This window comes from Dipodomys spectabilis, unplaced genomic scaffold, assembly GCF_019054845.1.
Source record: "Dipodomys spectabilis isolate Male_0828 unplaced genomic scaffold, ASM1905484v1 ptg000266l, whole genome shotgun sequence".
NCBI classification, from domain to species: Eukaryota; Metazoa; Chordata; class Mammalia; order Rodentia; family Heteromyidae; genus Dipodomys; species Dipodomys spectabilis.
The window spans coordinates 2,389,722-2,405,092 of NW_024870943.1; the positions used below are offsets into that span (position 1 = coordinate 2,389,722).

Sequence of the window (15,371 nt, forward strand, 5' to 3'; positions counted from 1 at the left end):
GGTTTGTCGGTCTTTCCAGTCTGGATTCTTCGCGCGACGACTGCCGTTTACCTTGAAAGGTGCTCTATAAAAGTAATTGAATAGATTCATGGAGTCAGACCAGTCAAATCTTGACTCCACCACTTGCTTGCTGTGTGATCTCATAAAAGTCACTTCACCTCTCTGGGCCTCGAGTGTCCTCGTCTGTGCAAGGGACAGGATCGCAGTGCCGTCCTTCCGGGCTGAGCGCTGGTCTCAGGGGTCCGGACAGGATCAATGGAGGAGCGCCTTGCTTTGGGCTTAGAACCCAACTAAAGACCGTGGCCTCCCGCGGGAGAAGCTTGCAGTGCTGGGAAAACCGCAGGATGTCAGAAGGCGTCGCCGCATTCATTAAGAAATCAATGCGGATGAACCCCTCCCGGGATCCCACTGCATCCAGTCCGCGTTGGCGAAGTGCTGGGAAGCCGCCCGGAGGAGGGCGAGCAGGTGTGCAGCCATGCGCTGCGACACGCGGCCCGCCCTGGGCCCGCGCGGTGGCCCGGCAGGAAGCCAGCCTGCCAGGTGGCACCGCCATCAGAGCAGGCACCCGGCGGAGGAGCCTCGCCCACACCACCAGCCAGCCTCACAGACATCACACATCCTTCTGTGGGAGGTTGCGGGAGGGGAACTGAGGCACGGAGAGTGGCTCAAACAACGTCGTGAGCCATTAAGTAACCTGAGTAAAAAGTTCTCCTGTGCCTCTACGATTCGTATTTGTGCAGGTATTCTGTATATTTGAAATTATCTCCAAATAAAAAGATTTGCTTTTGTTTTTGCCAGTCCTGGGGCTTGAACTTGGCCTGGGCACTGTCCCTGAGCTACTTGTGCTCAAGGATAGTGCTTTACCACTTGAGCCACAGCGCCACTTCCAGCTTTTTCTGTGTATGTGGTGCTGAGGAATTGAACCCAAGGCTTCATGCACGCTAGGCAAGCACCCTACCATTAAGCCACCTTCCCAGCCCAGATTTGTATTTTTTTAAGTTTGGGCGGACCAGTGCCTAGCACACATTTTTCAAGTACAGGAAGAAATTTCGTATTATAATTCAATACATAATTCAGTCACTCAAAATTTGAGAAACATTTCTTTTTTTTTCTTAGGTCCCAGACTGGGACTGGAACCTGGAACTAGGTACTTTCACTTATTGGCTGGTGCTCTAGTTAACTGAGCCATGCCTCCAATGCTGAGAAGCATTTCTTACCAATTTCTATGCCCACTGAGATTTCATATAAATGTATTTCACTTAAAAATAGCTATGAAGAGCCGGGCGCTGGTGGCTCACGCCTGTAATCCTAGTTACTCAGGAGGCTGAGATCTGAGGGTTGCGGTTCAAAGCCAGCCCGGGCAGGAGAGACCATGAGACTCCTATCTCCAATAAACCACCAGAAAACCGGAAGTGGCGCTGTAGCTCAAGTGGTAGAGCGCTCGCCTTCAGCTGAAGAGCTGAGGGACAGCGCCCAGGCCCAGAGTTCAAGTCCCACGGCCGACAAAAAAAAAAAAAATAGCTATGAAGGGGGCTGGGAAGGTGGCTCAGTGGTAGAGTGCTTGCCTTGCATTCATGAGGCCCTGGGTTCAATTCCTCAGCACCACATAAGCAAAAAGAAAAAAGCCGGAAGTAGCGCTGTGGCTCAAGTGGTAGAGCTTTAGCCTTAAGCTAAAGAGCTGAAGGACAGCGCCCAGGCCCAGAGTTCAGGCCCCACGACCGGACCCCCAAAAAAATTTTTTTAATTAAAAAAAATAAAAAAAATAGCTATGAAAGGGCTGGGAAGGTGGTTCAGTGGTACAGTTGCTCGCCTTGCATGCATGAGGCCCTGGGTTTGATTCCTCAGAAAAAGCTGGAAGTGGCGCTGTGGCTCAAGTGGTAGAGTGCTCACCTTGAACTGAAGAGCTGAGGGACAGTGCCCAGGCCCAGAGTTCAGACAAAAAATAAATAAATAAAAATTAAAACAAAAGACAAAACAAAACTATGAAGCCGGGCACCAGTGGCTCACACCTGTCATCCTAGCTACTCAGGAGGCTGAGATCTGAGGATCATGGTTCAAAGCCAGGCTGGGCAGGAAAGTTCTTGGGACTCTGATCTTCAATTAACCACCAGAAAACTGGAAGGGCACTGTGGCTCAAGTGGTAGAGTGCTAGCCTTGAGCTAAAGAGCTGAGGGACAGCGCCCAGGCCCAGGACAGACAAAAAAAAATAGTTATAATCTGCACACAGATCATAACTGTGTTCTGAAAAACTTACTGGGAAGTCAGGTGCATTAACCTGTGTGGCTTCTGACGTCCTACGCTTGGGGCTCGGAACCGGACTACATTTCCCAAAATGCTCATGGGCGAGGCCAAGGGATGGGAAGAGAACTATGAGCTCTGATTGGAGACAGCATAGTTCTGACATTGTGTGTGTGTGTGTGGGGGGGGGGGGGGGCATGGCCCTTAAGATTGCTGGGAAATGTAGGCCAACACCACGAGGAAAGAGAGAGGTGGGACTTACAAAACACTCTTGCTGGCTGCTGGGAAACGATAATCAGCCCCCTTGGCCTCCTGGGGATTTGTAGTTCAGAAAATGGGTCTTTCCCCTCCACCCCCCCAAAGACTCTTCCTGGACTATTAACTTGGGATGACATAAACATGGATCTCAGTCAGCTGCTGTTTCCTCTGGCTTCACAAACCTCAGGTACTCCTCAGAGACTTGGGAGGGCCAGCCCGGTGGAGGAGGTGAGTTTCTCAGTAGGCGACCACAGTTAGAGATTAACCCCTAATGCTACAAATACCCAGGTTCGCTGGATGCATAAACAGCTCTCGTAAATGGGCTCTCTGCTTCCTGCCTCTGCCTTCTTTTTGTGCCCACAACTCTGTCCCTGAACTGGTGTGGGTGGTCCTGGCCCAAACAAGGAGACAGAGACTTATAAGGATCTCAGAACCCCAGACCCTGTGGGGTGTCCAAAACCGGTTCCTGACCCAGGCCTGGAAGGCCAGGGAGGAACAGAGCTGATCCTACTCAGGCCCCACAACAAAATGTCACAGGCTGTCTCCATTCCATCAGTTTCCTTGTGCCCAGTGACCCTAAACACACCAAGTTGGTGCTACCCAGTCTTGCCTACTGTAAGGACAAGGAGTGTTCCCCAGCTGGTAGAAGCAGTCCTGCCCACACGTGCCGTCCTGTCGTATTTCCCTCTCTCCCTCTCCCTCTCTGTACTAGATTTTAAGCTCAAGGCCTTGTGCTTGCTGTAGACAGGCACTCTACCACTTGAGCCAGGTCCCCAAACCCTTTTTGCTTTGTTTTTTTTAGTAGAGGCTTGGTGTTTGTTGTTGCTGTTGTTTTGCCTAGGCTCTGGCCTGGGACAGTGAATCTCCTAGTTATGCTTCCTGAGTAGCTGGGATGACAGACGTATACCATGTCTCCAGTTTTTATTAACTGAGATGCGGCCTTGAAAGCGTTTTGCCCAGGATGGCCTTTGACCTTCCCAATTACTGTCTCCCAAGTAGCTAAGATTACAGGTCTATGCCTCCACATGTGGCTCCGTTCTATGACTCCAGAGAGAGTAAGGGTAAGGGTAAGATTAAAGGCACTCCCCTTTAGGGGATGGCAGGGTGTCTCCTTCCCTCCTTCCCAGATCAGATGGATTGTGGGTGGGGCGGAGGGAGGGAAGGGGCAGAGACTTAGGCCAGTCAGGGTTATATCTCCATTACTGAACTCCAGGGGAGTCCTGCTCCCCCCCCCCCGCCCTCCACGTGCGCCTGGCCGGCCGAGGGGGGGGACACTTGGGGGTCCAGGGAGGGAGGGGAGTGGGGTGGAGCACAAGGGCGGGAACCGGCCCGCTAGAAGGGGAACTCGCAGACGAAGTAGAGGCGCCGATCGCAGTCGTGATCCCACCAGGACCCGTCGTCCGAGGCCTGGGCCACGCAGTTCTCCAGCACGCCGCCGTTAGGTTGGTCGGGACTGAGCGGGTGCGGAGCGGCGCTGGGCCGGGCGCCCGGCTCGGGGCTGGGTGCACGGTGCCAAGCGAAGAAGGACACGCGCTGGCCGTTCTCGAAGAGGTAGAGACCTTCGGCGCGCCGGTCGTGCACGCCCAGCCACACCGGCCAGTTGTAAGGCGCGAGCGCAGCGCGCAGGTACCGCGCCAACGCGTCCATCTGCTGGCGGTCCGCCGGCTGCGCCAAGCTTCCGCCCCGAGCTGCGCACCGCGCCTGCGCCGCCGGCTGCGTCTCGAAGTCACGCGAGAGAAAGAAGCACTTGTGGCCCAGGCGCAGCCCCTTCAGGCAGCCTGCGGGCAGGGCGGGGAGGGAAGAGGGCGTGACCAGAGTGTTCATAGGCGGGCGGAGAAAGGGGGCGTGTTCGTAGTGGTGGTGGGAGGGGCGAGGGTCTGGGCTAGAGGGCAGCGAGGAGGCTGGGTCAGAACTACAGCAACCAATGAGGTGGAGCCAGGGGCTTCGGGGCGTGGTCAGAGTGTGGGCGTGGTCATCCGTTGGGGGCGGGACTTCAGGGCAAGGACGGTGGGGGCGTGGTGCAGTTCAAGTAGGGCCGGGTAGGCTTCTTGGAAGAAGCGTCTCGCCCTCTGCCCAACCCAGTCATTCTGGCCCCAGATCTGCCAACACATTCTAATTTTCTTTTGCTTCCCTGACTTCCTCATGTCTCCATGGCTCCCCCACCTGGCCCGGACCCCCTCGACCTTCGTCACCACGCAGGGCGCGAACTCACCTTCCAAGCGGCCGTGCTCGCGCTCGGCGCGGGCCCGCGCTTCTTGCAGGGTTTCCACGGCGTCCCGGGTGTTGCCAGTCGTCTCCCGCAGCTGCCGCAGCCCCTGGGTCAACTCGACCACGCGGGTGTCCAGTGCATGCAGACGGACGTGCAGCTGATGCAGGCCCGCGTCCAGGCCCGCCAGGCGGCCCACTGAGGACGGACGGACAGGGTGCTCACGGGAGGGGGTTCTGGGGGCGCCACCGGGGATGGGGTGCTACAGGGCCCTAGGACTCCGGAGGGCAGGAGTGAGGGAAGGAAAGGGGTTCTGGAACTTCCGAAAGTGGCCTTTTGGGAGGTCACACCCGTGGTCTGTAAGCAATTGAAAGACCACCCGGCTTCTGGTTACTCACGGATATAAGTGATGGTGTCCTCAGGGGTAGGAGAGGGGCTGGAGCTGGGGGTTGGGGGAGCCTGTGTTGCTTCCTCCTCTTCTTCATCCCCTTGATCCTCCTCCGTCACCCCAGTCCCTTGGCCTTCCGCAGTTGAGGCAGGATTCTCCTCCCTCCTCCCATCCGGCAACCCCAGGGCCTCCTGTAAATGCTGGGCCAAGCAGCAGCCATCAGTCCCGTCTCTCCTCCCCACCCCCCACCCCCCTCCATGGCCTGCTTCCCTTCTCTGAAGCCACCTTCCCATTCTGTCAAATCCTCATTTCCCAAACTCTGGGATGTCCTCACCCCCAAGCCCAGGGGGTTCCCTTCCACCACTCACCTTCAGCATCAAGGCTTCCCGCTCCCGCTCCTCCTCCAAGGCTCCTCCCCAGCCTCCTTCCCACTCCCTCGCAGCTCCTCGAGCCCCATGGCCAAAGCCCAAGAGCTGGAGGACCACCAAGGCCCCGAAGAACCAGTACGCCTGCATCAGGACCTTGGCACCCAAGGTCAGAGGTGTTGGATGTCAGGGCTGAGGCTGGGTTCCCTGAAGACTGCACCCTTGTCGTGGGTGCCAATTGCTAGCCCCCGATCGCCACTTATCCCAGTTGCTTTCTGGTGCCTCTCCTCTCTTCTGATCCCAGAGGGCCTGTCTTCTTGGCTTCTTGGTGTGTGTGTGTCTCCCCGCCCTTCTTGGCTCCCCTGAGGCCCTGCCTTTGTGGCCGGAAACCTCCAACGTTCCAAAGCCAAGATCCCGCCTTGCCCCCCCCACCCCCACCCCTCCTTCAACTTTCCAGAGCTGGCTTCTGCAGGGTTCTTTCCTTCTGCCTGGCCAAGAGCTCAGCAAGTCAGGAATAGAACCTTGCTCTCCAAAGGATCCTGGGGACAGCAGGCAGACCTTTTTTAGGAACCCCTCAGGACCAAGGGGTCGAGGTGGGGTGATGGGACCTTCACCCACACACCCTCCTTCCTCTCTCTCTTGGCCATTCCTGAGGAGGGGGCAGACTTCAGGAGCTTCGAAGGTTGTTATTGCCCAGTGGCCACCATCTTCCACAAACCATTCACAAGCTCCAGGGTACTCCCTCCCTGCCTCCTGTCCACCCACATGGGCCATCCCCACCCACCCAGCCCTTATCCAGGGAGAAGATAAAGTATATGTGCATATCTGTGGGGACACACACACACGCACACACACGCACACACACACACACACACACACACACACACACACACACACACACACACACATATATATCTGGGAGTCAGTGGCTCATGCCTAGAATCCCAGCTACTCAGGAGGTTGAGATCTGAGGATCCTGGTTCCAAGCCAGCTCGGGCAGGAAAGTCCATGAGACATCTCCAATGAACCACCAACACACACACACACACACACACACACACACACATGCTCCACTACAGTGCAACAGATAAGCTCCCAGGATGCAGGGCTGTGCAGAGGGGGGGGGTACCAGGGGTGCAGTGAGCTGTCAGAGAAAATTTCTCTAGGAGATAGAGCAGACAGACATGGGGCTGGGTACAGAGAGAGCTCTAAACCATCCAGGAGCTGCTTCCTCCCAGCCTGGACCACTGCAGTCCCCTCCTCCCTGCCCTCCTCCTCCTCCTTCCTCGGAGCCCCTCCAATCCCGGCTGCCTGCTTGCCGCAGCCAGAGCAATCCTTCCAAACCATAAATCAAATCACATCATTCCCACTCCCCTACCTTCCCATCAGAAGTAGGAGGAGAGCCAAACCCGGACTCAGCCCTCAGCCCAGCCTGCTGCCTAGGGGCTGGGGAAAAGAGGAACCCTTTGTAGCTGTGTGACCTCATCACCCCTGCTCCCCATGTCCCCCCACTTCCATGGTACCGCTCAGGCTGCAGCCTCCCTGCTCCTCCCTACCCCAGAGCTTTTGCATTCTCTTTCCTTCTAGAAGCCTCTCTCCCCAGCTGCTCATCTCTTAGAGGCCTTCCCTAATCACCTTTAGCTAAAAAAGCTTCTGGTATACAAGCTGTTTTTATTTGAAGTGCCCCCCTTTTATCTTCCAGGTATCATTGGGACTGACAAGATCTGCTTGTGGCTTTATGTCTATCTCTTGCCAACGAAAGCAGAGATTTGCGCAGTGCCCTACCCATGAAGCAGGAGATCAGACCCTTCCCTGCGCATAGTAGGTGCTCGCTCAAGCTGTGAGTCTGGCCATAGCCTTTCCAAGTGTGGTAACGGCTTGGTCAGAGGCCTGGAGGTCTGTTCGCACCTGCATTCCCCATTTGGAGGCTGCAGTGAGGATGGAGATGATGGGCAAGCCCCTTGGGGCTGGGGAAGCAGGAGGCCATACTGGGCACACTCCATGCCAGGCCCGTGAGTCACACAGGGCTTTCCCAACTTTGGCCTGGCCACTTGTGCCAGCCAGCACCAAGCATATTAGCCAGGCTGCAAAGGGCCAGCCCTTGAAAGAAGGAAATTGAGCCTCAGACGGGGGGCGCATAGCCCTTTGGAGGTCACCAGTGTGCAGGTAGCCAGCCCAGGCTCTGGCTCCCAGCATGGGAAATGGGTCTGTCCTGGGATATCTGCCCTGGGGTGTCTGAGAGCCCCAAACGGACCTTGGAAATCAATGCATTAGACCTTGTCTTCCAAGAAAGCACAGTGCCCGGTGGAGGCCCGTGTGACCTTGGGCGGGGTGTGCTCTGCCTCAGAGCTTGGACCTCTCAGGTGCCTGCCTGGGCCCACTGGGCTTTCACTCCCGGCCACGGTCCTCCCTAGATCATGTGCAAGGCTGCGACATCCTTGCAAACTGTAGAGGGGTGGGCAACCTCACAGCTGGTGCCAACACACAGCTGTTTTCCAGGGCCCAGCTGCTCCCCACCTGGGTGGATGGGGGTGCATCTACAAGGGCCTCTCCCAAACCCAGGCACCTGCTCCTGCTCAGGCATTGTAGGGTGCCACAGAGAGCCTGCAGCTGGGGGGTTGGGAACCCCACAGGTTGCCCAGAAACCCAGAACTGCCTTCTCAAGGTGCCTTTGCAACCTTTAGCTTTTTTGACCTCTCTATCTCTTGAGCCACAGCTGCACTTTTGGCTTTTTGGTAATTCATGGGATACAAGAGTCTTGTGGATTTTACTGCTTGGGCTGGTTTAGAACCATGATCCTCAAATCTCAGCTTCCTGAGTAGCTGGGATTACAGGCGGTAGCCACTGGCACCCAGCTGTGTAGAGATGGTTGGGCACAGCTGCCTGTGCGAGCCGGGGGCATACAATGAAGCACAAGGGGCACCTGCTGTCCCTAAGCCTCTGCGATTTCTACAACCGGGTGACTTGGGGCAAGTTCTCTGTGCCTCAGTTTCTCCCTGGGGAACACAGAGATGGCCAACATTCTACCACATAGAAGCGACAGCGGCTGCTACCCAGGAGGGGAGCTAGGATGAGAGCTGGGCTGCTGGGCAGGTGTGGGGTGCCGGGTGAGGTGTGCGTGGTGGCAGCCCCACCTCCCTGACACGCGCCTAGCCTTCTGCTCTGTGAGGGCCGGGCACACAGGCGTGCACAGCCCAGGTGGGTGGTGGCCAAGCCTGGCGCCACGTTGCTGCGTGTGCTGGCTGGTGCAGGAGGGCTGAGCGCACGTGTAGCTGGGCGCGTTTGTGGCGGTGTACCCCGGGGGGGCACTGGCAGGCAGGGCAGCCATGCCCCGGAGACAAGGCACATCTGGTGGCAGCCCGGGCTCTGCTCCTATCTGGGGGGACCCCGAGCCCGGCTCAGGTGGGTCCACGTGCGCTGGGCCCTGGACTGAGGTGGCCTTCGAGGGGAGGGGAGGAGAAGAGAGGAGGGGGGGAGGAGAGGGCCCCCCTCCCCGGCCCCCACTGTGGGGGAGCCCCCCGGGAAGGGGCGGTCCTGAGGTGAGTGAGGACCCCCGGTGGCGGGGGTGGGGGCGGGGCGGGGGGCGGGGCGGGGCGGAGCCGGCCGGGGGGGGGATGGGCGAGGTATGGGGGCGCGGGGAGGGGCGATGTCTCCTCCGCCGGCTCGGGGAGGGAGGGAGGGGAGAGGGCGGAGGGAGGGGAGGGCGGGAGGGAGAGGGGGAGGGAGGGAGAGACCGGGTGAGGGAGAGACGGCGCGAGCGCGCGAGCCAGCCGGTGGCAGAAGGCGGCGCGGAGCGGGCGGCGGCCGCGGCCCGAGGACGAGGAGGCGGCGGCCGAGCGCGGGGGACGCGGCGCCCGGAGCCGGCGGGACCGAGCCGGGGCGCGCGAGCAGGGGCGCGGCGGCTCGGGGGGGCGCCCGGCGCATGGCCAGGCCCGGCCCGCGGGGGGGGTGAACCCCGGCCCCCGCCGCCCCCCGCCCGGCCCGCTCGCCCCCCGGGGCGGTGGGGCATGGCCTGAGGGTCCCCCGGCCCCGGGGGAGGGGGGTGGGGGGGAGGGGGGGAGGGCGCGGGCGCCGCCCGGGATCAGCAGCCCCGCCAGGCAGGTAAGCTGGGGCCGGGTGCGGGGCCCGGGGGTTGCGGGGCCGGGGCTGCGGGAGGGGGCGGGGGCGCCCCGGATGTCCTTGGCCCGGCGCCGGGCTCGGGCCTGGGGTGCGGGGTGCGGGGGACAGCGAATTGGGTTCCGGCAGAGCAGGGCGCGCCCCCCACCCCGGCGGCGGGGTCCCCCCAACCTGGGGCTCTCCGTGGTCGGGCCGGGGTCCCGGGGCCCGCCTCCCGCCCGGCCCGGTCCCGGCCACTCCCCCGCGTCGCCCCCCTGGCGCACCTGGCCCCTCCCCCAGGTCACCCCGGGGCTCGGCCGCGGCCCAGCCGGGGTCCCCGCGCCCCCCACCCCGGGACCGCACGGGCCCCGCGTCTCCCGCCGGGCGCCCCCCCTCCCCCGAGGCCGCCCCTGCCCGCACTCCCGTCCGCGCCGCGGCTCCTCCGGCCCGGGGTCTCCCGCCCCCCTTCCCCGGCCCGGGGTCCCCCCCGCCCCGGCCCCGACCGTGGCCTCCGCCCCTCTCCGCCCCCACTCGCCCTCCCGCGCCCGCGGCGGGCCACGCCGCCGCCCCCAGGGCGCCCCCCGCGCCCCCCGCCGTCCTCCGGGGCACCCCCACCTCCCCGCCCCCCGGCTCCTCAGCCCGTCTCGGTACCAGCTGCGTGCCAGCTATTCTTAGCCGCCGAGCGTTTGATTCATGCCGCCCCGGCGGAGTGTGCCCGCTCCCTCCCTCGGGCCGGAGGGGGAGGGGCCGAGCGGCCGGGGGGCTGGGGCGCGGGGGAGGGGGGGGACCCCGGGCCGGCCGCCGCCCCGCCCCGCCCCTGTGTGGCCGGAGGTCAGCCGGGGTCAGCCGAGGGGGGAGTGGCCGCGGCCCCGGGGGAGGGGGCGAGAGGGATGAGGGGGGGAGCTGGACCGGGCCGGGGTCCCCCTCGGGGGCGGGGCCTCGGCGCGGGGAGGGGGGGGAGGGCCCCGACTGGGGTCTAGGTGCCCTCTCGCCCACAGTTCTTGGAAGTCTGCTTCCACACACATTTTCTCTTCCTTGCTTCAGCCCCCCCATCCCCAAAGTCGGCAGTACCCTCCACTGCTTCTCATCTCCATGGCAACCGTGCGGGAGCCGGGCCTGGTGTGGGGGGGGGGGGGGGAGGGAGGGACCAGACCAGACATTCTGGTTTCCGGTGCTGGGGTGGGAGTTGGGGGGGTGTTTGGGAGAGGCAGTTCTACCCCCCACACCATTTGGAAGGGACCTGCCCTCAGAAGGCAAAGTGGGGACCCAGGAGATGATCCCCAGCCCCACTTCCTACCTTCCTTGGCAGCCAAGCCTTCCCCCGCCCCTGCCGGCTCCTCGGATGCCGGCCCACCCCTCCCACCATGCCTGTCCTGGAACACGCCCACAGGTCATCACAGACACCTGCACCCCACCACCCAGGCCCTCCTCCCCCAGCCTGGCTCGCACCCCGGGGGGCTGCTGCTCACCACTGCCAACCTGGTTCAGATGCCCCAGTAACCTCTCGCTGTCCCCTTAGGGACAGCCTGCAAGATGCCCTGCCCTGGGGCGCCCTCAGGTGGCACCCTCGCTCCCCTGGGAAGGCCTTGCTTTGGTGAAGTCACCCATCAGGGCACCGCCATCTCCCTCCCCCCCCTTACTACGGGGCTCAGTCAGCCTGGGCAGGAGCACAGGGGGCCAGGGTGGGGCCGGGAGGGTGGGTACCAGTGGTTCCACCTGTCTGTCCCGAAGCTAATTTTAGCTCCATTTTCTGCGACCTCACAAAGTGGGCCACTAGCTCCCGCGGTGATTCTGCGGTTTCTGGGACACGGCCACACAAAGTGGGGCGCAGGGGGGTGGGGGGCTGCAAGCAGGGCCAAGGGCAGGGAGGAGACAGGTGCCAGAAGTAGGCGAGGCAGGGAAAGGGGCCTGGTGTGGGCCCGTGTGGTGGAGGTGGGAGGCCGGCAGGTCTGGAGCGCATGCCCAGCCTCCTCCCTGCCTGTGCCGGACCGATTGTCCACTGAGGGGTGCTGGTGGCCCCCGAGGGGTCCGAGCCTGATGCTCACTCCTGGTCCCCTGCAGTCACCTGTGATGCTGCCGCCCCCCACCGCCCCGTGGCCCCACGATGACCCACAGCCCCGCGACAAGCGAGGACGAGGAACCCCACAGTGTCAACGAGTATCTCGAGGGGGGCTCGGAGTCCGACAGCTCCCCCGACGGGCCAGGTCGAGGCCCCCGGGGGACCCGGGGCCGGGGCAGCGGAGCACCTGGTAGCCTGGCCTCGGCCCGAGGCCTCCAGGGCCGGTCCATGTCTGTGCCCGACGACACCCACTTCAGCATGATGGTTTTTCGGATTGGCATCCCAGACCTGCACCAGACCGTGAGTTGACCACCCACCCACCATCTGGCAGAGGTGGGGACGAAGCCCCTAGCTGGTGGGAAGCCACTTCCAGGGAGGGCCCCCATTTCCAGAAATGCCTTCCCAGCCCACCTGGGACCCCTGACCTACCTGAGTCCTCCTGTCTGTCCCCCTCTTCCTCCAGAAATGCCTGCGTTTCAACCCCGACGCCACCATCTGGGCCGCTAAGCAGCAGGTGCTGTGTGCGCTGAGTGAGAGTCTCCAGGACGTGCTGAACTATGGCCTTTTCCAGCCTGCCACCTCCGGCCGCGATGCCAACTTCCTGGAGGAGGAGAGGCTGTTGAGGGAGTACCCCCAGTCTTTCGAGAAGGGGGTACCCTACCTGGAGGTGAGACCTCCATCTCCCCAACCTTTTTACCAACAACACAAAAGGCATGCCCCAAAATAAGCACACCCCACACTTTCATGTGCTCTCCTAAGACTCCCCAGCAAGAGAGGCCCAGAACAAGGCCTGATTTCAAATCATTCTCCCCTTCTGACCCCCTGGGTGGCCTTCGCAAAATCCTTGTACCCCTCTCCCCTTCTTGTCTGTGAGTTGGGGAAGGTGTCCCTGACTCCCTGCAGGAGCCAGACACCTTTAGCCTTCAAGGCAGGCCTGCCTCTCAGAAAAGTCAGTCTCTGCCCAGCCAACCTACCAGGGCTGTTGGCACACCAGTCCTGCCCTACCCTGGGGATAAGGAAGAGGTCAGAGGTCAGAGGCCACCTCTTCCACCATCACCCCTACCCCGACACTTCCAGTCAAGACCCCAGTTCCCAATCTTGGTCTCTCCTCCATGCCTCAGTTCCGATACAAGACGAGAGTTTACAAACAGACCAATTTGGACGAGAAGCAGCTGGCCAAGTTGCACACAAAGGTGAGAGAAACCTGCTGGAATGGAATCACCTCCACCCCCCACCCCCCACGCCATGCCTACCCTCACACCTCCCTGCTCTCCACAGCAACCCTCAGTGTGGGCCAGGCCCCAATGTCCAATGGAAGCTATTTCCTTCCTCCACCATCCTCTGAGCTCACCTGGATGTACCAAGTCCAAGGATCACCTACATATTTTCTCCAGTCCTTATGCCAAATCTCCCCCAGTCTCCCCTGATCACCTGGAGGATGTGAAGGGGCTGCTGTGGCTTAAAGAGGGAAATTTTGTGGGCTTTTTTTGTTGTTGTTGTTGGTCGTGGGGCTTGAACTCAGGGCCTGGGTGCTGTCCCTCAGCCTTCAGCTCAAGGCGAGCACTCTACCACTTAAGCCATAGCACCACTTCTGGTTTTCTGGAGGTTTATTGGAGATAAGAGTTTCACAGACTTTCCTGCCTGGGCTGACTTTGAACCTCGATCCTCAGATCTTAGCCTCCTGAGTAGCTAAGATTACAGGTGTGAGTCACCATGCCTAGCTCGAGAGGAGAATTCTCGGGACCCTAGCACCCCACACCATACATCTCACTCCTTTCTCAGTTCCCTTGGCTCTTCTTCCCCTGCCATCCTGAAAGGTCCTAGGGTGCCACTGGCCATCTGGGACATGGCCGATCTGGACAGGAGGCGTTCGAGTAAAATAACTGCATAGCTTTCATCTGTTGGAATAGTAATAGCGTGGATTTATTAATCCAAGAACAGTTTCAACTGTTCAATTCCAGTACAATAGATGGTTCTTCTGTGTGTGTGTGTGTGTGTGTGTGTGTGTGTGTGTCTGTCTGTCTGTCTGTCTGTCTGTCTCTCTGTCTGTGCCTGTCTGTCTGTCCTGGGGCTTGCACTTGTGAACTTGGCACCTGGGTGCTATCCCTAAACTTTTTCCACTCAAGGCTAGTTACTGCTCTCTTACTTGAGCCACAGCTCCACTTCCGGTTTTTGGGTGGTTCGTTGGAGATGCGAAGCTCACAGATTTTCCTGTCCAGGCTGCTTTGCACCCTGATCCTCAGATCTCAGCCTCCTGAGTAGCTGAGAATACAGGTGTGAACCACTTGTGCCCGGCCTTCTTTTTCTGAGACAGAAAATCTTATTATGTGGCTTAGGCTTGTCTCAAATTTGAAATCTTTCATCAGCTTCCTGAGGGCTGGGATTCCAAGGATGCACCACCACACACAGCTTCCTTTTTCCTTTAGAGGTGGTTGCTGGAAACTTTTTGGTGTTCTCTGTGGCTCTGTCTTCCACTGGGTGGCGCTGTTTCAGATCTCTGAGCAGCTTCCCCTCTTCCTCCTCCCCCAGACCGGATTGAAGAAGTTCCTGGAGTATGTGCAGCTTGGGACATCCGACAAGGTGGCACGGCTGCTGGACAAGGGGCTGGACCCCAACTACCATGACTCGGACTCAGGAGGTAGGGAGGAGGTCCTCCACACGCTGGAGGAGAGCAGGCGTCAGACTCGGTGGTGCAAGCCTGTAATCGCAGCTATGTGGGAGGATCTCAAGTTCAAAAACAGCCTGGGCAAAGTTAGTGAAACTCTTGTCTTCAAAACGAAACAGAAAAACCTTCAGAGCTGGGGAGTGGGAAGCACAGGGAGTGGGAACTGCCTGTGATGGATGGCCTTTTTCACCCCCAGAGACGCCTTTGACGTTGGCGGCCCAGACGGAAGGCTCTGTAGAGGTGATTCGAACTCTGTGTTTGGGCGGGGCCCACATCGACTTCCGGGCTCGGGATGGCATGACAGCTCTACACAAGGCTGCCTGTGCCCGGCACTGCCTTGCTCTCACGGTGAGTCACCGGGGTGCCCTCAGCACTCCTGGGACCTTCTCTCCTTTTCTCTTGCTTTTCTGTCAACATCCACGTTTGTTTGTTTGTTTCTCTTTCTCTCTTCCTTCCTTCCTTCCTTCCTTCCTTCCTTCCTTCCTTTCTTTCTTTCTTTCTTTCTTTCTTTCTTTCTTTCTTTCCTTCTTTCTTCCTTATATGTTAAAAACAGTCCTTCTTTGTGTCCTGGGTACCTCTTTCAGTTGTCACTCTTCTGACTGAATTAGAGACCTTTCTCAGGCTCTGCGTGGGGACACACGTGACCATCAGCGGGTCATACCTCACCCAACCTGGGTAGATCCAAACCCTACCCCCACTGAAATATGACACAGGGTCATGTTGTATAGACCTAATTTGAAAGGTTCTTCCCGAAGCCGGGCACCGGTGGCTTACACCTGTAATCCTAGCTACTCAGGAGGCTGCGATCTGAGGATCCCAATTTGATGTCAGCCTGGGCAGGAAAGTCTCTAAGACTCTTATCTCCAATTAACCAGCAAAAAGCCAGAAGTGGAGCTGTGGCTCAAGTGGTAGAATAAGAGCCTTAAGCAATAAAGCTCAAGGACAGCATCCCAGCCCTGAATTCAAGCCCCAGGACCAGCATAAAAAAAATTTTTTAAAGGTTTTTCCTCTCCTCCAGCTCCCAGAGGCACCTTGTCTTTCCTCAGGAAGACACACACACACACACACACACACACACACGCGCACTCCAAACCTTC

At 59.7% G+C, this 15,371-nt stretch overlaps 2 protein-coding genes across 4 annotated transcripts in view; one reads left to right on the forward strand and one right to left on the reverse strand.

Moving 5' to 3' along the window:
• Nucleotides 1-3,354: 3,354 nt before the first annotated feature.
• Clec11a (C-type lectin domain containing 11A) lies at nucleotides 3,355-5,766 on the reverse strand. 2 transcript variants are annotated; one of them, XM_042700162.1, is made up of 4 exons: nucleotides 5,459-5,766; nucleotides 5,101-5,281; nucleotides 4,709-4,900; nucleotides 3,355-4,274 (listed from the first exon to the last, which is right to left on the reverse strand). In XM_042700162.1, exons 1-4 carry the CDS (start codon nucleotides 5,603-5,605, stop codon nucleotides 3,829-3,831), a joined length of 966 nt encoding a protein of 321 aa, XP_042556096.1. In that variant the 5' UTR covers nucleotides 5,606-5,766; the 3' UTR covers nucleotides 3,355-3,828. The 2 variants fall into 2 exon arrangements, with proteins under 2 accessions (XP_042556096.1, XP_042556095.1); XM_042700161.1 differs by having other exon boundaries at nucleotides 3,356-4,274; nucleotides 5,101-5,290.
• A 5,888-nt stretch (nucleotides 5,767-11,654) lies between these two features.
• Shank1 (SH3 and multiple ankyrin repeat domains 1) overlaps nucleotides 11,655-15,371 on the forward strand; it is a 38,603-nt gene continuing 34,886 nt past the window's right edge. For both annotated transcript variants that reach the window (XM_042700124.1, XM_042700121.1), the window contains exons 1-5: nucleotides 11,655-11,909; nucleotides 12,073-12,276; nucleotides 12,731-12,802; nucleotides 14,139-14,247; nucleotides 14,471-14,622. In XM_042700124.1, the coding sequence (XP_042556058.1) occupies nucleotides 11,655-11,909; nucleotides 12,073-12,276; nucleotides 12,731-12,802; nucleotides 14,139-14,247; nucleotides 14,471-14,622 (792 nt within the window). The remainder of the gene's footprint in view (nucleotides 11,910-12,072; nucleotides 12,277-12,730; nucleotides 12,803-14,138; nucleotides 14,248-14,470; nucleotides 14,623-15,371) is intronic.